A 21,719-nucleotide genomic window follows, 5' to 3' on the forward strand; every position below is an offset into this window, starting at 1 on the left:
GCTTTGAGAACTCGTCATAGAAGTCAGTTTAGCATTTATTGAATGACAGCGACAGGCAGGGTCCTATGCTGGGCCTCGAGGAGCATTGAAGATCACTCTCTCCACCAAGTTTGTTTTGGGTATTGATGGAAGAAAGTAAGTGTTACCCATACTTTTTTTCCTAATTGGACCAAAATTTCAAGAATTCTTTTTAAAATCTGAGCACTTGACATGGATTTGATAATCTCAACCATATGTTCGTATCTTAAAATTCCAGATAACCTCAGGACTAGATAATTTGAAATATGATTAGCTCCATCTGTTTATCTGGTCTCCCCACAGGCCCGTGTGTTCAGCCTCCCGTCTTCAGACTTGTTTTTTCCCATCTAGCAAAAGCCAAATTTTCTGTTTTAATTCATCTGTCTAATTGAAAGATTTTCTTTTCTTAGTAGTAATTTGGGAGTTACAGCAGCGAGAAGGTGAACATATTCTAGGATTTTCATAAAACCCTTGAGCCGTTGGGATAGACTAGTTTTCCAGGTCTTATTTACAAAATGTCCAAATCCATATGGACTCCATTTTTTCCAGTTTTATATGGAATGGATGCCGGTGTGTTTGCAAAATAGTGTAACAATAATGTGGATAACGGGAGAGCCAGTTTGTGAAAAGTTGACCTGAAATAATTTCAGAGAAACTTCTACCATCATGTGCACACATTATTCCAAATCACTATTCAGTGTGTACATCAAGTAGAAGTCCTACAGAAATTGCAGTAATGAAAAAATTAAAAATTTGTAATCAAACTTGTTGAGTGGATTTTGCTAGGATACAGGACTCCCCCCCCCCCCCCAACACCACCAAGCAGTATATCATAAACTCACATCTCACTGGTTTGAAATGACAAGCAGTTCTTACTTGGGCTCTATCTGGGGGCCCCAGCGGGGGTCATTAAGTTTCTACCATCTTCGCATGACTCAAGTCTTGGTGCCACAGGGGAAGGGCAGGAAGAATCATGCCCTGGCTCTTAAATGCTTTTGCTTAGAAGCTTCTCACTCCATCTTACTAGCCCAAGCTAGTTACATGGTCATGTTTTACCTTTAAGTTTCCAGGACCCAGAAGGAGAGAAAACCAGAAGTACTTGTGAACTATGGTAATGTATACCACAGTATGGGTATTAAGATTCTTGAAAGAAACAAGCAGTAGAGTGTGTGTATGGAGAGGAAGAGAGATTCATTCTCAGGCTTTGGCTCACACAAGTCCAGAATCTATAGGGGTGGCTGGTAGGTTGGAGACGTTGGGGAGAGATGCAGTTTAAGTCCAAAGGCAGTCTGCTGGCAGAATCTCCCCTTTTTTCTATTAAAGCCTTCAACTGATTGGTTGAAGCCCACCCACATCATGGAGGACAATCTTCTTTGCTTAGATTCTGCCAATTTAAATGTAAACCTCATCTAAAAATACCTTTGCAGAAATACCTAGAAAATTTCACCAAATATTTACGTACCATGGCCTAGCCAAGTTAGCACACCAAATTAACCATCATGGTGTGTCAACCATTTAGTCTGCATTGTAAATTTTTCTTACAGACAGTAAGATGTATACCCAAATGCAAAACTGCAGTCTCAGATTTGATTGCATTGAAAAAGAAGTCCTTTCTCTGCTTGGACTGGGGTTGAGGGACCTGGATTTCTGGTGCCTTAATCTCTTCTTTATTAGATTCCAAAGCAAACTAGTTATTGGTTCCTTCCATAGTTTCAGAAGCTGGTCTGGATAGATTGTTTTGGTTTTGTTGTTATAGGATAACTTACAAAGTCCCAATAGTTTGTAGACCTTTTCACAGAGCATGTACTCATCTCAAGCCAAACAAGTATGTGTTCTAGCCACATTGAGGAGAAATGATCATGGACTCTTGTATGCATCAGAGCCATGCTGTATATAAACTGTGTTTCAGAGGCACAGGTATATCACATCTAAAATTGACCCTTATTACTTCCCATACATTAGGTTGGTATGGCTGTCATTTTTCAGTATATTTGAAACCCTTTACAAAGGTCTTTATCCCTAGAAAGGGAATGTGCTTATTCAAAGATGTCCTGTGAGCAGGACCTGATCTTCGAGTTGGGCAGAGCCCACTTCATACCTCTTGCGATGCTTCTGGTGTGAGCACAGGTGCAGGGCTTTCTGAAATGAGTTCCCCGTGTTGGGAGCGCAGCCCAGGACCCACATGGGATCAGACCTCTGCTTTGATTTCATGAGCCAACTTGGCTAGTCCCCCGTCTCCCTCGTGGTCCCTAGCCAAGGTAGTCTCCTTTCCACAGGCGGAAACCTAGAAGCAGAGTCGTACGTGACTTGCCCTGGGTCACTTGGGGGTCGCTCAGCTAGAATAACGGCTCCCACTGCTGTTTGATCAAACTCTCCTTTGATTCCTTCTAGTGCACATTTAATCAATGCATCAGTTTTCACTTGTTCGTCCATTCTCCCAGTAGAGAGAATAAGTAGGTCCCCAGGTGTGAATACTGACTACTGTCCTCTACACTCAGAGGTGAGGTTGCTGACAATGATTTGCCATCACTGTGCTTAGGTGTGACAGGAAAGCTCCATAGGCAGCCGACAGCCCTAAACAGACCAACCAGCCAGGGCAAAAACTTCCTGTGGCTTGTGTCTGCTGGCTCTGTTTGCAGTCTTGCATTTTTGAGAGGACTGCCTCTTAGAGTGTGTACACACACACATACACCCTGTCTTCTTAATCCTAATTACGATACCACAGGCTGCGATGTCATGTTGAAAGACCTGGTAAGTACCCGAGAGAAATAGAGACAGGCTGTGTGTGAGTCGGAACCCCCTTTTCCTCCCTGGCCCATCTCTAACTGGACCCACTGTTCCTTGTCACAGGCGCATTTGCTCGGATATTTCATGAAAACTGAAGTGATTTGGTGCCTCTTCTAAAGTGAGATTTGCCATGCCCCCGTCCATCATTCACTAGGTGTGCATAGCACTCCCCCGGACCCCCACGCTCGGAAGTGTGACCCATACCATGAAACCACTCTGCACCAACCCTGAGTGCCTGTGGGCTTTCTTAAAACCCAACCAGGTCATGTTGTGTTTCTCATTAAGTATGTTTTTTGATAAGTTTACTGAAGACTTCTGCTGTTCTTATTTTTCAGTTTCTTATAAAACTTAAAAATATGTTTTTTTTCATTGAAACTGATCACTTTGAGAGCTGTGTGGAAAAAGACCTGGATGTCAAGAGATGTCATAGGCTTTGATCTTCATGTCCTTCATGGTGTTTACATTTCGGAAAGAAAGGGAAACATCTATTTAAGGAGTATTTAAAATAGAATGGGTGAGAGGTTGAGAGAGAATAGATACTTTCCCCACAGTGGGAACTGTTTTCCTAAGTGAATTATTTTTTGCCTGTTTAGAAAATTGAAGGTACTGTTTCAACTGAAAGGAAACCCAGGTGCAAGAAGCCATTAGAGAATTTTAAAAACATTCTTTCTATTAAAAACAGTGTAGATTTTATGATTATTTCTATTACTGTCACTCATTTCCCTTTCATGAAGTAAAACCCAAAACTAATACATTCTCTTCCCTCTTAGTTTCATGGGAGAGACCAGCTCTTAGATTCTATAGTTCCGATTCCCGACACATCCCTCCCAAATTATCCAGCATTTCTCTCAAAGTTGCTCTTATTCTGAACTTCATGTCCATTTCTAATTACTTGAACAAGCTGAGCCCTCCCTATGCTTCCAGGGAGGTGGAGGGGATGTGTGAGTCACTGCTGGGTTTCAGTGGAAGCAGGACTCCTACCATGGTCAGTGGCTCCATGGAGGATCGGTGGGTGAACATCATTGAGCTCCGTGCTTCCAGATCTCACAAAACGTGAAAACAGAGGTTCCTGTCTGGCATGGGTGTGTGAAAGACGCCAGGTACAGTGTTCACTGAAAGCCGTGAGGAGCCTGACCAGGAGGTTGCGCAGTGGATAGAGCGTCAGACTGGGATGTGGAGGACCCAGGTTCAAGACCCCGAGGTCACCAGCTTGAGCGCTGGCTCATCTGGTTTGAGTAAAGCTCACCAGCTTGGACCCAAGGTCACTGGCTCAAGCAAGGGGTTACTTGGTCTGCTGTAGCCCCACGGTCAAGGCACATATGAGAAAGCAATCAATGAACAACTAAGGTGTTGCAATGAAAAACTAATGATTGATGCTCTCATCTCTCTCCCTTCCTTCCTGTCTGTCTGTCCCTATCTATCCCTCTCTGACTCTAAAAAAAAAAAAAAAGAATGAAAGAAAAGAAAAAAGAAAAGGCCATGAGAAGACCAGATCCATCCAGTCCTTGTAGACCGAGGGCCCCTCGACGCTCGGGGCTGTATTTTTGGCTATTACCAGTGCCTGCAGTGGTCTGGCAGCTTGGTGTGTGTTTGCTGTCTTCCTGCTGACAAGGAACTACATAGAATCACAGCTCTGATGCCCATACATAATTTACTTAGGTCCCTGGCAAGCATTTTTGCTTCCGGAGAGGACTACTGTCATCCTTAGCATCTGGCCTATTCTTGTAACTTGAGAAATTGAAACCGCTAACAACGAGGCAGGTCCAGTGCGATGGAGACCTCTACTTTCTAACCCCCGCTGGAAGTCCATCCCGCTGGGAGACCGGCTGTCTTCTGCTTGTCAGGCTGACAGTTTCGCTGCTTCACCATCAGAAGGAACGCGGAAGACCAACCCTGGGCTCCTACGGAGGGAGGGAAACTGGCAGAGAAAGTGACTTTGTCACCTAGGCGTGTGTACCCGGGAATAAAATAAACATTAATTGTAGTCAAACGAGTGCCCCAGCCATAATGAGAGCAGGTAATCAGAAAGCTCAGAGAAAACAGCACCTTGAGAAGAGGCTCCGAAGTTCAGGAGCCTTTGTCAAGTTTCCTGTATGGAAACCAAGGAGAAAGGGAAGGGTTGGCCTTCCAGGAGGTCCAGATAGTGCTGGTAACGATAGGTAACCTAGTCAGCCTTCCCCTGTGCTGACCACTGCTCTAAGTTGCTTTACACTCAGTTCATACGGGGCCATGAGGTGGGCGTCATTCTTCTACAGAGGAGGAAATGGAAGCACAGGAGGAACTGACTGCCCGTCACCCAGCCAGGAAGCGGAAGGCGCAGGGCTCACCTATCAGTCTGGCTCCAAGAGACATAAAACCACCACCTGACTACGTCAAGAAGCCAACCCTTGAAACAGACTAGAGCTTTTCAGAATAAAGTGAACAATAAGGGGGCAGGCCCAACCTTGGCCAGGTAGATCAGTTGGTTGGAGCATTGTCCTGATGCACCAGGGTTGCGGTTTCATCACTGATTGGGGCACATACAAGAATCAACCAGTGAATGCATGAATAGGTGGAACAACCAATCGATGTTTCTCTGTTGGTCTCTCTCTAAAAATTGATTAAAAGAAAAAAAAAAGGACAGGCCCACTTGTTAATGAGGATAGCAAAAGTCAACAAGCCCACTGAGTATACATACATATCCATTGGGTTCCCATTTTTAAGTACATTAAATTTCTTCAAAGTTAAATTTGAAGAAAATTGTGAGAAATATTCTCTTTTCTTACAGATTCACCCAGTGCCCCAGAAATCGGTAGGCTTTAAAAGATTTCTATTTCAGTGAATTTTAAGATGCTCAATCCAATAATGACACTAGGATCGCCAGTGTTGATGGAAAAACACTGGTCAAATACAACAGTGTGGTGGTTGCCAGAGGGGGAGGGAGAAGAAAGTCAAGGGCGTCAGATAATATGGTGGAGGGAGACTTCACTCGGGGTGGTGAGCACACAATGCAATACTCAGATGATGGATTATAGAATTGTGTACTTGAAACATGTAATCTTATTAACCAGCGTCACCCCAATACATTTAATTAAATTTTAAAAACACAAGCCAATTTTGACAGGAAAAGGTTGTTAATGAGCTACCCACGACACATGCTCTGTATTCGGAGACTTCCGGTTCCTTTTTCCCTCCTGAATGTGGTTCGAGCTCCAAACTCTTCAGAGTTTGGTTACTGCAACAATTGTCAACCTTGCTTTTCTCCTCCCTCAAAGCCGCCTTACCAGGCATGTCTGGTACATGTCAGCCACACGGTCAGGTTACCTGGTGGAAAAACAGATACAAGCGCACACACAGAAGGCCCTCCTCACTGATCCCAGTAAAGGGGAAGGGGAGTGTGGCGAGGGCTCCTCGAAATGAGGTTTGGTTCAGCTTGCCTGTCACCTCGTCCCATCTAGCTCCCCTCATGCTTTTAGCTCCCAGGATCTGGATTTTGTGAGAAGTCCAGGTTCTCAAGGCAGCCTGATCAGTTGCTGCCTGATCGATGGATTAGCTGGTCTTGGGGAAACTGGCCACCTCTAACCAATCGTGTCCTGGCGAGAGGGGGAGGTCATCACACAGTCTGCAGGGACTCTTCCCAGGGCTGAGACGTGGGCAGGTGCTCTAGAGAAGTGCCTCCAGGCCTTCCTGTGCATAAGGACCACCTGGGAAGCTTGTTAAGATGCAGAGACCAACTCTGCAGATCAGCAGTGGGGCTGGAGAATCTGCATTGCTAGCAAGCCCCCAGGTGTATTGGATGCTGTTGGTCCAAGGGCCACGCTTTGAACATTGAGACTATAGGGGTTGTAGTCAGGGTATGGACCACCTTGTAGTCGAGACATACTCCTTATTCTAGAATGTTCTCTGTTCTTTACAGACAGGAGAAAAGTGCTTGCTGTGTGCGCTGCAGTTCAAACAGAACCTCTGTGAAGCTTTTTGGGGCTTGCACAGAGTTCATCTCATGTGACTCCTTTAAAAAAATCCCACTTATCATTTGCCTAATGGTTACTTATGTCTGTCACCTCCATTTTTTTATTTTACTTTTTTACTTACAGTTTTTATTTATGTGAAGTTTTGGTGCAGTCTGTGAATTTTAACAATCTCATACAGTTGTGTGACCCCCACCATTGATTCAAAACAGTTCCTTCATCCCCCAAATGCCTTTGTAGTCACTCCCCTCCATGACCCCATCCCCCTGGCAACCCCTGACCTGTTTCTGGTCCTTTAACTTCATCTTGTTCAGAATATTATATAAACAGGATCATACACCGTGCAGCCTTTTGGGTCTCCTCCATTTCCTGTGCTTATTTATGGATCTGGATAGTGTCTAAGTCATCTTTGTGTTTTGTCCAAATAAATGCCTGGCACAAATCTGGTATTCAGATACTCATTTAAATAACTCTTATATTAATCGGCCAAATGTCCTTTGAGAGGCCCAACATCTTTATCAATAACTCCCAGATGGGATGGGGCCTCTAGAGTCTTGCTGGTTGTACTGACCAGCTTCAACTCAGTGCTTCCCTAACTTGCCTGGTTGAAAGACTCCCCTGGGGTGTGTAATAAAAGCACAGATTTCCAGTACTTTCTCCTGCGCATTTTGATTTCACAGGTCTGGGTAGGAGCTTGGCGACACTATACCAGAGCTTCTCCAATCTTGCTTGTACCAGAATACCCTCGATGACTTGTTAAACCAGATTCCTAGATCCCACCCGTACAGTTTCCGATTCAGTAGGTCTAGATTGGGGTCCCAGAAGTTGTACCTCAGCCAAGGTCCCAGGTGCTGTTGACGATGTGCTCTGAGGGCCCCACTTTGAGAACCATTGCTCTGCAGGCTCTGCGCTGCTATCAAGAGTCTCGGGTGATTCTCACATGCATCCAAACTTGTGAAGCCCAGCTTCAGTGCAGTTGAGAGGGGAGGGAGCGTGGCATGGAACTTGTTTTTCTGTATGAAACTTGGCTGTATGGCCATGGCATCAGCTCCGCCCCACCAGGGACAATGTCTTCAGTCCACGTTGACTCTGAAGCAGAGAACGCTGAGGTTGGTGGGTTCATTCATTCGTTCTCCCCTCGGGAGAGAGCCCAAGATGAAGACATCCTGCTCCTGCTGAGGATGCCAGTGCCAGTCGTGGGCAAAACCTGCCCCAGTTCTATCTAGTTCTTCACAGGGGTTTGAATGACGTTGATGTGGAAACTGTGTGTGAGTATGTGCATGTGGTCTAAGGGAGAACCAGTGCGATTAGGCTGGATTTGGACACGGAGGGACAGTTCCTGTGGATGCCAGGATTAGGGTCACAGCTGTTTTCCTGCTGAATGGAGAAGAAACGATTGCTTTAAAGCAGTGGTCCCCAACCCCTGGGCTGTGGACCAGTACTGGTCCGTGGGCCATTTGGTACCAGTCCGCAGAGAAAGAATAAATAACTTACATTATTTCCGTTTTATTTATATTTAAGTCTGAATGATGTTTTATTTTTTTTAAATGAGCAGGTTCCCTCTGTTACATCCGTCTAAGACTCACTCTTGACGCTTGTCTTGGTCACGTGATACATTTATCCATCCCACCCTAAAAGCTGGTCCGTGAAAATATTTTCTGACATTAAACCAGTCCGTGGCCCAAAAAAGGTTAGGGACCATTGGTTTAAAGGATGTGTCTTTGCATCCCTGAGGCTGCGTCTTTGCAATTCCATCGAACAAAGGAAACTGCACTCAGGTAAGTGCCTGTTTTCTCGGTTGGGGTAGACAAGGTGCTTGGGGGTGTGTGTGCAGAAATGGCTCGACCTAAGGAGGGAAGGGTGGAGGTGTGGCTGTGGTGGAGGGCTGGGGAACAGAGCACTCACTGCCCTTCCTCTGCGTGCATCTATGTTTGATCTACCTTTAGGAAGAGGAGACCATCTTCTTCTGTCAACAAGGGTGCAAAGGACATTTTCTATGTAGCCCCTCTGAAAATGGGCGGGGCCTTGTGTTCCCTCGGCTGAGAATATGCTTTTACTGATTCATTGTTCATTCTTCTTACTGTGGGGGAAGGCTGTAGGAACGGTCCCTCGGTCCCTCGGTCCCTCGTGGTGCAGAGGTTTTAGCCTCCAGGAAAGCAAGCCTAGCAGCAAAAGGTATTGTCTGAAGGACTCTAACTCGAGGCTGAGATTTGATCCATAGATCATACTCCTGTCTCCCAATGTCTGGTCAGTGTAGAGAGTGGTGTTGATGGTGTGTGAAGATAAGACTAGATGACACTTGATTATTTGGTTTGTGTGGATGATCTCTTTGATCTACTTTTATAGCTAGTTTCATTAAATTTTGACATTCTACTTTTACCTTTTTAAACCACTTACTAGAAAGGAGGGCTGTCATTGCATTCCATTGCTCCTTAGATCAAAATACTAGCAGAACTTTTTAAATACCTGTGCATAGGACTATAAAAACAAACAACTGTTAAAAAAAAAAAAAAAAAAAAAGAAAGTCTGACAGCCCTGAATATTCAGAGAGCCACTTCCCTGTTTGCTCCTTCTCACTTGGTTTTCACCTGTGAACTTCTTGTACACACTCAACTTCTAATTCTTTTTGTTGGTGGTCATTCGAGGTGGCGGACAAAAATGAAATTTACTCTGTAAATGTTATTTTATTTAGTCATTTCATTCTCTTCCTGAGCCGGTTCTTTTTGCCACTATATTTAACAAGGTATAGGGTGGATTGACTTGGCTGTACCTTTCTCTGCCCATCTATTCTGCGAAAAGGTAGCAAAGTAACTAAAACAGTCAACAGGAAGGAGAAGCAATCAAAGCATTGTGAAGTAGTAATCGCCTTAAATAATTGATAGTCAGCAGAATTTTGTAGCATTTAGTTCTGTAACTTGCAGTTGTAAAGATAAGATGTCAGTCCAGTCTACCATATGCCATGCTGCCTGACCATATTGGAATACTGGGTGTCTCACTTCAGCAAGAATGTACCATGGCTCACACGACCTTGGATATCACACAGCTTGTGAGGAGTTCACATTAAGATACACTTATTTTCTTGTCTCTTTTCTTTAACTTAAATATGAAATCCTCTCTTTAAAAAGAAACAATCTGGTCTTTCGAGAAAGTTAAAGTTTATCGTTTTCTAAGTGTTTAGAAATGAAACCCTTCCTATAGCTTGGTGTGCTTTTTTGATCTTGACCTTGAGCACTTGCCGTCTGGGGAAGCAGCATGCATGGTATCCCAGGTTCAGAGGCGGTGAGGGACTCAAGGCAGTCATGTGGAAAAAAGCATCATGTCATTTTCTTCAATGGCATCTGGATTGAAGCTGGCGTTTCTTGTGACACAGGAAGGGACAGGATGGGGGTGCCTGCCGCCCTGGTGGGCTGGGTTTGTGTGGCCCTCTGCCTGGCTTCCTGCTCCTCCGCCTTTTCCCATGGAGCCAGCCCCTTGGCCTGTGAGCACATGCAGCCCAAGCACATCGAAGCCCCACTTCAGAGCCCGGGGACCCACCGTGTCACCGTGCATGCTGGCAGGTCTTCCTCCTCCCCAGGTGACACGGTGCCAGGTATGTACAAGAGAGGCTTTGAGACACCCTGGGGAGCCTCGGGGCCTTAGTCACAAATTCCAAATCACATTTGTCCCATCAGTACTTTCCTGGGCTAACGTTTGGCTTTAAAACTAAGAGGCAGGCATGAAATATTTGTCGTGAAAACCACACAGCTGATCTCCGTACTGATATTTATCTTTATGAGAGAGGAGGGTTAGTATTATTATAAAAAAATTATTCTGTCCTTATTTTAAGAAATAAATGGAGTTATTCTGAACAGACAGCATGTATCTTGTGTATCTATAGGTAAAATAGACTCTTTTTTTCCCATTGTTTAAAACTAAAATTATTTGGGGGTGAGAAATGCATTTCCTGCTGTTTTAGTTCCAGTGCCTGCAGAAGCAGAGAAAGAACCCAAGGGCGGGTGGCTCACTGGGGAGGCGATCCCGGGAAGCAGCGATGAGGAAGAGCGGAGAGGAAGACGGAAGAGAGGGACACCAGTGAGAGGCACCGGGCGGGTCACTGCTGTGGGAAACTGGGGCTCAGTTCCAGGGGAACCCCCGAGAATCCACATGAAACCCCCCCCCCGGGCGTTTCCCCTTCAGAGTCATACCTGCCTTCGTGGATCTAGCTCCCAAGGCGCCAGGTAGAAAGGCAGAGAAGGATGCTGTAGGTGCTGACCACGGGGGCTAAGTGTAGACAGATATGTGTCTACGCAGCTCCAGGTGAACTCAAACCCATCAGAGGCGCTTGCTCTGCTCCTCTGATTTTTGCTACCTTTTCTGATAGGAATTAGAAGTGATAAATGAAAATAAAATTTACTTTCTGCATATTGTTTCATCCAATCATTTTGCTCAGTTGGTAAGGATGGGGGAAAACAGTATGTAGGTAAGACAATTGGCCCCCACGGCAGGAACATACACCTAAAACTGAAATTTAGGCTATTCTAGCAGTTTCCTCAAACACTGTCACATCATGACGCAGCTAGAAAATAGCAGTGTGCATACAACATGCGGGGGCAAAATGCAAGAGGCTGTGCAAGGGCCGAGGCAGCTTCTGGGGGTTCCGGCCCCCAGATGTGCCCAGTGGGGATCCACATGTCGGCACCCGGAGTAGGGGAATGAGACAGTAAGGATCACAACACTGAATCAGGCAGGAAAATCTGCAGAAATGACCCAGTATATGCTGACACTGCATTCTTACAATAGGTGAAGAAACATAATTGGATTGGCATCGGAACTAAGATAATTTACAAAGGGCTGAAGGAAGTGCCTCAGGGATGCAGTGAGAGTCAGGTGTTACTTACTATGTCTCCATCACTGTTCTCCTGCTGGGATCCCACCCTCATCTGTGAGCTCCTTAGAGTAAGGATCCTGCTGTCCTGCTCAAGAATGTGCTTAGCACAGTGCCTGGTGTTACCTGATAACTAAATATTTCCCCCGATGTTTATTATTAGAAATTCAAATAAAATGATCTGGAAAATAAATAAAATGATATGGAAAATAAAATGATCACAGACACTAAGCTGAGTTTAGTAAGTCCATAAAAGTTATTGACCTGATTTTAGTCACTGTTTAATTAAAAATGAGTGACTAAAATTTTTTAAAATGTTTTAAATAGCTTTAAGACAGTATTCCATGTTTAAAAAATATGAAAGCAGTATAGAGATTAGAAAATAAAAAATAAAAGTTTTCTTTCCTTTGTTCTGGGCACTCAGCTTGATTCCTTACAGGTAAGCACTGTTGTTTCTTGTTCATTTCCCCAGAAATTTTCCATGCACATTAATTAGCATGTGTAAGTGTGATATCTCTGATGAAGCTAACCTTACGAATGTTAAAGCATTCTGTTCAACATCTGTATTTTTTACCTGACAGTCATGCCGTCATCTTTTACTGCATACATTAGCTCATTTTCAAAGACTTCACGGCAGTTGGTTTTCTAGAGGTAGGTCATGAGATAGATTTGACTCACTTCCTATTGCTGGATGTTTACTTTTTCAAGCTTTTGGCATTAGAAACCATTCTTTTGATGTCCTTATACTTTCGCTTATTGTAGAGCCAGGATTCTTCGAGTTGGAAGTGCCGGGAAAGCTGATTAACAAAGACATTCATTTTCTCCCTAAGTCTGGAGGTGGAGCTTCTGTGTTTGGTAAAGCCATTCAGTGATGTCATCAAGACTCTCAGTTGTTTCTGTTTTCCTGCTCTGCCATTGATAGCGTGCTGGGGGTCAACTCTTTGTCATTGCCCAGTCTCAGGATGGCTGCCATAGCTGTAGGTCTCGCAAGGGTGTCAAAGCTAGAATACAGCGTCTGGGCAGCAGGGGAGATGTCTCAGGAGTTAGCAGCCCTCTCCGCCAACTCGCTGTCTTTGGCCACTAGTCAGGAGGAACTTGCAGCATCAGTTTTAGTCTGAGGACAGGGAGAAGCCTTGCTTTTTTGAAGATGAGAGGTCTCCACTTGCCACTTGAACGTAACATCTGGGTTCTGTTTGCAGAGAATAAATGGAGAAAGGCTGTGGGTAGTGAACCTCAGTGTTTGCCACATTTATTAATGAAGGAACATCGATTGCTAGATCAAAGAATGTCAATTGCTGCATGGTGTGCGTGCACACATAATTTTTATACATAACACAAACTACCATGTTTAAGTACACAATTAATTGGCATTAAGTACATTCACAGTGTTGTCCAGCCATCACCACCATCCATTATCCCAAACAATCACTCTCCATCCATCTCCCCCCCCCCCCCTTGGTAATCTCGAATCTTTCTGTCTGTATGAATTTGCCTGTTTTTGTACCTTATGTATGTGGAATCATACAACATTTCTCATTTGGGGCCTGGCTTATTTCACTTACTATAATGTTTTCTAGGTGCATCTGCGTTGTAGCACGTATCAGTGGCAACTGCCTTTTAAGTATGGGGAATATTATTCGTTTACCCCCTTGCAGAGCTGTTGGGTGGAGAGTCTGGCATTAGTGCATGAGTCCTCTCATTTTTCTATAGTTCGATCAATAGTGGTCATGACTACACATTTTATAATCTGTTTATAAGACACATATAACATAGTATCTGATTTATAATTATTTTTAACATTAATGCTTGAGTTTGTTTTGTTTTCTTTAGTGTCCTTTCATAATTTTGGGTTATCTTTGTATGGATTCACTATAACTCTTTGCATAATTGCCTGTTTTGTATCTTACAAAGACTTCTCTCAGTTTACCATTTGTCCTTTGATTTCTTTCATATTCAGAATTTTAAAAATAAATCCTCGGCCCTGGCCGGTTGGCTCAGCGGTAAAGCGTCAGCCTGGCGTGCGGGGGACCCGGGTTCGATTCCCGGCCAGGGCACACAGGAGAAGCGCCCATTTGCTTCTCCACCCCCCACTCCTTCCTCGCTGTCTCTCTCTTCCCCTCCCGCAGCCAGGGCTCCATTGGAGCGAGGATGACCCGGGCGCTGGGGATGGCTCCTTGGCCTCTGCCCCAGGCGCTAGAGTGGCTCTGGTCGCAGGCAGAGCGATGCCCCAGAGGGGCAGAGCATTGCCCCCTGGTGGGCAGAGTGTTGCCCCCTGGTGGGCGTGCCGGGTGGATCCGGTTGGGCGCATGCGGGAGTCTGTCTGACTGTCTCTCCCCATTTCCAGCTTCAGAAAAATACAAAAAAAAAAAAATAATAATAAAATAAATCCTCTCTTCCTTTATGGCTACTGGGTTTGTCTTAGTGAGGCAATATTAAAACTCCAATATTAAAAATATATATATTTTTTATTCTTTTGTATTTCATTTTTACATATCTCTGATCCAGATGGAAATTATTTGGGGTGTAAAATAGCAGCACATCGAGTTATTTTTTGTCCCTAATGGACTGCTCATTCTCTGGGGGCTGGCCTGAAGCTTCAGGCTTGTAGTTTTGCAGTGTCCACACGAAGTCACCAAGTCCCTACACCAGTGTGTTCACCTCGAATAGATGTTTTCTGTTGCACTGACCATGAAGAGCAGTTGTGACTTCATGGGATTCCTACTTCAGGCCAGAAGAGCGTCTGATCATCAGATAGCGGGCACCTTCCTTCCCGTTCCTCCCCATGCCCAGCTGATGACTTGCTTTAAAGAGGCTGACACAGTCACCTGCTCTGACAAGTCCCAGAAGAGGAACCTATCCTTCAAGTGGAAGGCCCCAGCCCAGCCCACGGGGGACATCAGATTTTTGTAAGAGCAACATGCTGCTTCTTAGTCATTAGCCTTCCACTTTGAAAAGAGGGGCACTTCCCCTCCATGGCATACCTCTGCAAACGCGTGTCACAGGGACAGGGTCACTGGGGCTGCCCCAACGAGAGAGCCTGCGCAGAGGGTCACTAAACGTTTGCCCACACCACCCGTCTTTACCATTATCTGTGGTCTCGAAGAGTGTGATTTCTCCTCCTCCGTGGGCACGGTGACTCTTGGCCCACCTCTCCTGGAAGTCCTCAGTAGAACCAGAGATCTGTGGTTGGGAGGGTAGAGAGAGATCCAAGAAGGGGAGACACTGAGGCGGACAGATAGGTGGACACCTTCCTGGGCCCAGAAAAAGCCCCTGAAGTCTCTGTCCCTCGGCTTGTGGCCTGTCAAGTGGGCGTGACAGTGACACACCACTTCACAGAAATGGGCCAATGTAGGCAGAGTGTTCAGAAGAGCGCTGCTAACGGGGAGCACTATATTAGCTTCATCATTACTGAAAATGAGACAATTGGCTTTATCAAGAAAGATAACTTTATTGTTGTTTTTGGGAGAGCCTCAGTGGCTTTCCCCCACTACCTCAGAGCTCTCAGAGAGGCTGTGCCTAAGGGCAGCAGCCTTCCAACCCCGAGCTTCCCCTCTGCACTGGGAACAGAAAGAGGCGCGAGGTGTGGCCCCACTCATGTAGTGTCTCATCTCCACCCCTTCCTGGGGTCCTAACACAGCAAGCGGGACAGCAGGGAGGAGAACTCGTGCCCTGATGATTCTGCCTGTTTGGAAAGGCCACAGCCCAGCTGGCTGCTGTGTGGCCCAGCTTCTGCCATGCCTTTGGCTCTAATCCAGTGCGGGGATGTGTGGTGTGTGAAGTCTTTACACCTGTACTTACCTTGAGTTCTCAAAGCACCTCACTTCTATTTGCAGACTTACCATCCTAGCTGCCAGGTGGGGCTACACAGGAAGTGGTGTAGAAGGCATGATCTCCGTTTGGCAGAAGAGGGGGCTAAGTCATGTGATCAGAAGCCTCTCCCAAAGTCACCCCATGCTCTCTCACATCTGGATCCTTCCCCACAATAACCTCAACGTGTTTAGGCCTGAACTGTGACTCTTAATTCTCTGGATGGCCTCAGCTAATTAATCACATTTTTATAACTGCCTTCTGACTATTTATAGCGAGAAAAATGATATTTACCAATAATCCTTACCTCGATGAAATTTTGGGAAGAATAAATAAGATATGTTTATGAAACTGATTTTTAATGAAGAAAGGCATTATGCATTCAACATATTACTTAGAGTATTAATGACTTATCTTTAATTTTCAATACAATTACAATAGAATTAATTGTATAGTAGAATTACAGAATTTTCAATTGACGGTGTAATTCAATTAACAATATGCCAGTAGTGGCATATGGAACCTTTTGAGTCTAAACAATTAAAGAAGATGCCCGTTAGTCACATTGAGATTTTTAATGACTATATTTATCGATTTATGCTTATCCTCTCCAAATTTTATTATTTGCTATTGGGTTTTTGTTGACTTTTTTTTTTTTTAGAAAGAATAATGTCATCACCCAAGGGGTAATGAGATCATTTCTCTCTGCTTCTTCCATTCATTCTTTTTCATAGCTATTCATTCTTTTGTTCTTCTTTATCATTTTGTTGGTTCTCTCTTTTCTAGCAGGATGGCCCGAGGTATTACTGTAGGGAAACTAACCCCTCCATTGCTCTGCTTTTTCCCACAGTTTATCAGTCATCCAGTCATATTTCGTTTATGGGGCAAGGATTAAATCATCTGTTGTGTCCCAACAGACACGCAGGAGAGCCCATTCCCACGGCTGCATGGAACCTGGCTCACTGACCCCCCATCCCTGGGCAGAGGCCAGGGGCATTGAAGGACCTGTCCCAGGTACAGTCTGCCACAGCATGCAGCACCTGAGTTGGCACTATTATTTTTATAATGATCTATTTTCCTTTCAAAGTTACTAGTTTCCAGTTTCTGCAACACAAGCAATAACCAGCCACCTTGGCTGACTGTCGCAGTTCTGGGGGACGTGGCAGCACTTCCCTTAGCAGGCGGCCATGGGCACAGTTGCTGTGTTTGTTGCAACAAACACCCTTTGTCCACTCAACCCTACAGATGAAGTTGAGCCCTGGGGTTTAGATTTAGAACTATGCTACGAAACCAAAAAGTGCACCCACCCCCATCTTTACCAATCAGCACAATAGTTCAGCTGTTTTCCTCAAACCCTGAAGCTACACAGGGAGCTTGAAAAGGAAATGATCGTTTCTTCTTCTTTTTTTTTAAAATAAAAGCTCATCCAGTTCTCACTGTCTGCAGTAGGCAGGTGTCTCTTTGAAGCCTCAACTAGAGAAGGTAACCAGGAATGAGAAACAGTTCACCATGTGACTTTAGAGCCTATTGGCCCTTGAACTTCTGAAACAAACAAACCAAAACTAAAACTAAAACCAAAAACATTAACCAGCTAGAGAATGCTTGACCTACCTAAAAATGACCGGTGCTATGGGATTCATTTTCGTCATCTATGTCTAGTTAAGTGCTCTGACTGGATGCACTCACAAAAGCATCCAGTTACTTGCACAGAAAATCCAGTCTTTAATCCATTCAATCCCACTTTCCTGTATTCTTGGCTAGCATGTTACATCCAGGACCCGATTCAAATCCCTGACTTCCCTCAGTCGGGCAGCCCAAGGCACAGGGCTAAGCCTGGGCCACCCTCCATACTCTGCCCCTGCCCCAACCCTTAATCTTCTTCCCAGTGCCTGGCGCTGCTCCCCCAACTTCTCCAAGATATTCCTAAAAGCAGAGAAAACATCTCAGCCTGGCCTGAAGAAGACCCTGCGAGCCCACCATGTTTTTGAAGTCTCATGTTTTATTTCATAAATCATGCAAAGGCTGCTTTCTAATGCCAAGCATGTTCTTTCAATATGAATATGAATAAAAGCGAGACTTCAGGAAGGAGCCTCCGGATGGCCCTGCCACCTCTCTGATGGTTGGCCGCGTGGGGGACCTTGTCTGGGGGGGCGGGGGTTTGACACTCCAGTCTGAACAGCTACAGGGTGAACTCCTTATCACACTGCTCACACTCCTCCCCTTAAGGCCCCAGCCTGTTTTCCTGCCTCTTCCTCTACACAAACTCTGGTGTTTCCCAAAGGAAAAAGGAGAGAGAGAGAGAGAGAGAGAGAGAGAGAGAGAGAGTGTGTGTGTGTGTGTGTGTGTGTGTGTGTTGGGGGAGGCGTCATTCATCTAACAAAGTGCAACAGATTCCTTAACTGCAAGAAGACCTCGGTAGGCCAATACACATTAATTTCACATTGGGTAGATAGCATATTGTATTTACCAAACATTTCCCAGCAGGCCGTTGGGACACTGGGGTCCTACCTGACCTCATTTGACATGACTTACTTTTATATGTCCACGTTTTGCTTTCTGACATTTCCTCAGACTTGGACTGTTCCTCATGACAATCTATTTATCTTCCAAGGGGCAGTTCAGATATCTCCTTTGTGAAACCTTCCCCTATACTACTTGTTGGGTAAGTGTGATTACTTCCTCAGCCCTGGTAGTATGGCTGTCGCCACACTGTAATTGATAAGGTTGGGCCTCCAAGAGTCTCTCCTGGATTTTAGTTGAGAAATGATGACCAACCCGCTCCCCTTCTGCACCTGTTATGATGCCCAGCACATAGTGTGTCTGCAGAGGTTGAATGCATTTAGAGTTCAGGTGGGAGTTTAAAACTGCCACATTCTGTGTGTCTGTGTTAGTCGTCCTCATTCTTCATTTCCATCACGACGTTTTTGAGTGATGAAGATACTGGAACAGAGTAGAACCTCCACCCCCACTCCCAAAAAGGTTCAACCCAACCCAATTGGAGCCCTGGCCAGAAAAAGTTCTGCCAACCCTTTTTGTGAATGCCATCCTGGTCATCCTAATCGTCAAGGTGACAGACTGCTGCACATGGTGTAGACCAGAAGGGCTTCTCCTTCATGACTCCCTTTCACCCTCTCAACAACTGCATGCTGAAGGTACTGTTATTGGTCCCATTTTGCAAATGAAGGCGCTGATGCTCTCGGAGGACTTGCCCAAAGCCTCCAGGAATCAGCAGAGCAGAGAACAGAACCCAGACGCTAATTTGACAGCAACACCTGCACTTGCTTCCTGCACCACATGCAGCTGTTTGTGATGCCGGGCTGTCATGGCCGCTGGTCACAGAGGGGAACCTGGACAGTGGAGGGCTGTGCAGGGCTATGATCTTCACAGCAGAGGCTCAAGTCCCTATGACCACCTGGGAAACACTTAGTGTTACTGACATGGCAAGAAAGATCAAGGGCTTTAAAAAATCTTTGATTTGTGAGACTCCTTTTTTTTTCTTTTTTAGTTAGAAGCAGTTTTTAACAGAGGTGAGAAAAAAAAATGCAGTGGTTTCTATTTTCACTGATTGGTGACTGTCAGGAATGCACAGCCTAGAAGTCCAGGACTTGCTCTAGAAAGACCTAAGAAATGAAATGCTTTGCTGCTGGGTCAGGGCTTATTACTGGTCAGATCTTTTTTGTTAGCGTAGCTGTTGGTGCTAGTCAATGCCAGGAAAATGCTCTCACTCTCCCTGTCTTTGGGACTCTGTTTAGCTCCTGGTCTCCCCATTACTCTTCTGCAGCTGCATGCAGCTACCTCTGCTATTGTCTGCTATTGCCTTTGCTGGAGGACACAGCTCAGATCCTGTTCCTGCCAGGACTGGGGTGTCACAGTTTCCTGGGGGTGCAGAGACTGTGTTCCAACCACCATCAGACACAACTCCTGCAGTCAGCAGTGGCCAGCCATCCCGCAGGGACAGCAACTCAACCCTAGAACCCTCCCTGGATGTCCGTGGGCTGGAGAGGCTCGTGGCCCTCAGGACATGGTCCACTGAGGGCTTTGCTTCCAGCCCTAGTGCCCACTACAGGTAGTGGGACAGCGGTGGGTCATTCAGTATGGTGGTGGGATGACGCCAAACACTATGGTGCTAAGGAAATGCAAACCTCTTGGAATGTGACCGAAAAAGATTATAGAAGGGCTACTGGTCAAATGGGCTGGTTATGATAATCACCTGGGGAGAGTATACTCTCTTGGATAGAGTTAGATCTTAGACATGCTGCTATAAATAAAATATAAAGATTTGTATATGAATATACAGTTATATAAAATAATAAATAAAAACATTCAGTGAGTCCTTTGCTGCCATCCTCACTCAACTCTCCCCTCCAATATCCCCCTCTAGCCACCAATTCCAAACTTGGGTGTTTTTCAAGGAAATCTGATTTAACTAGTATTCACAGCAGTGTTGGAGAAAGTTGCTTTTGATCCAAATACTTAATGACCTTTTCTCAGTACTTCTATTCATCCATTTAGGACTCAGGATGATCCAAGTTTTGATTCATCAGAAAGTTGCCTGCCCTCGGATAAGAATGAACAGGTAACAGCCCATGCTGTGTATGGGAAATGAGATTGGTATTTTGAAACCAGGGTGGGAAGTTTAAGGCTACAAAGTAAGAACTATTAGACAGGTATCCAAAGCTATAGAAAAGGAAGCAAAGGTATAATATACACAGTGTCATTCTACCAACCAATACCCGCCTTTGTCTCTAAAACTATTGGCAATTGTAGAAATTGGTGGTTTTAGTGATTCATTTTCCCACTCAGTTTGGTTAATAATTCCTCCCTACTTCCTGCCCCCAAACCCTCCTTCATAACATTGGCCTTATAAGACCATGTGTAGTCCTGGAGGTTAGATCAATGGGCAATATTAAATATACATACCCATTCATTTACTATTCCTTTGAAGTCTTAAAAGGAACACAAAATAAAACATGGTATCATATTCTTACTCAAATTTATCAGAACCCACATTAAGATTAAATGGTCCCTCTTTCATGGGCATTAGCATAAAAAGATGTATTCAAAGTTTTTAGCCATCGGAGATAACAATCATCCATATTGGTCCGGAGGCCACCCTAAGCTTATTCTTGTAACTGGCCTCCACGTTCTCTCATCCCCGTCAGTAACAAGCACACATCTATCTCCTTGGGCTTTTCACTCTAAGCTCTTCCAGGATCAGGCACAAGACTAGGCTTTCAGCTGCTGCTTGGAATTCTTTAAAAAACACAGACAGGTTGGCTGCAGAGTTCAATGGCAGCTGGGGTGAAGACCCGGCCCCTTTGACTCAGTCCGCTTTGCTTTTCTAGGATAAAATGGAGACCTCTAACAAGACGGTGACGAGAGCTCCTCTGGACACTGTCCATCTCACCTATCCCCAGCGCCTCTGGCTTTCTGAAGCCCGGGCTGGGAACGGGGCAGGGGCAGCCAGCCCGACACCCGTCTCCCACACCTCTGCCTCTCCCAGGCCACCCACTGCTGCTGGCCAGTCAGAGGCACCCAGGCCGGCTGCCAGCTTCTTGTCTCAGTCAAAGCACAAGGAGCCCAGCATGGGGGAGGGAAATGGAGAGGCCAGAGTGGGCTCCCCCAGGAAGACCAACCCAAGGCCTGAGCCTGGGCAAGGAGAGCCAGTGCCCCTTCGGGGATCCAGCTTGGGACTCCTCAACTGGGAATCCTGCTCTGCCTTTCGGCCACTTTGGGCATGGACGCGTGTAGCTGCTGACCTGTGCTACCTGCGCACCCAGTATTGCCACCAGTGGCTGGGGATGGCCCTCCGCGAGCCTGCGTGGGATGCTGTTGCCAGGGGCGACGGGGCTGAGACTGTGCCCGTCAGGCAGGCTGGGGAGAACACCTGTGTGTTGGTTGAAGCCGAATACAACTGGATCACTCCCTCTGCGGGGAGCAAGGAAACAGTCCCCTGAGAAGCCCGCCATCCCAGGCCTCTGCGTGGCCTCCATAGACCCCGTGGAGGGTGTCGGCCAGAACGGAGCTAATGAGAATTAGCTGATGAGCGCGGGGCCCGCCGGGCTGCTGTCAGCGTGGTGAGTGGAGGAAGCAGTAGAAGGTACTTTTATCAACAGACGGAGCCCTCCCCAAGCTTTGTTGTCTTAACATCTGTATTTAGCTGTTTTTTCCCCTTCTTTTTGCAATTAGACGTTCTGTTTGAAGAGTTAAACCCAGCACAATGAATATTGCATAACCTACTCATTAACTAGACTCCCCTGCGCTCCGAGCTTCCTCCGTTGCCTTAAGGAACCCGC

General features: G+C 45.7%; 1 protein-coding gene across 1 annotated transcript; it reads left to right on the plus strand.

Moving 5' to 3' along the window:
- The first annotated feature begins 10,133 nt into the window (after nt 1-10,133).
- Nucleotides 10,134-21,380, plus strand: REELD1 (reeler domain containing 1). Its single transcript, XM_066360173.1, is given in 9 exon segments — nt 10,134-10,341; nt 14,300-14,522; nt 16,274-16,437; nt 18,576-18,729; nt 19,205-19,489; nt 19,936-19,999; nt 20,769-21,075; nt 21,078-21,163; nt 21,165-21,380. Coding segments are annotated over 9 exon segments (1,707 nt in total).
- Nucleotides 21,381-21,719: the final 339 nt, after the last annotated feature.

This window comes from Saccopteryx leptura, chromosome 1 (assembly GCF_036850995.1).
Source record: "Saccopteryx leptura isolate mSacLep1 chromosome 1, mSacLep1_pri_phased_curated, whole genome shotgun sequence".
NCBI lineage: Eukaryota > Metazoa > Chordata > Mammalia > Chiroptera > Emballonuridae > Saccopteryx > Saccopteryx leptura.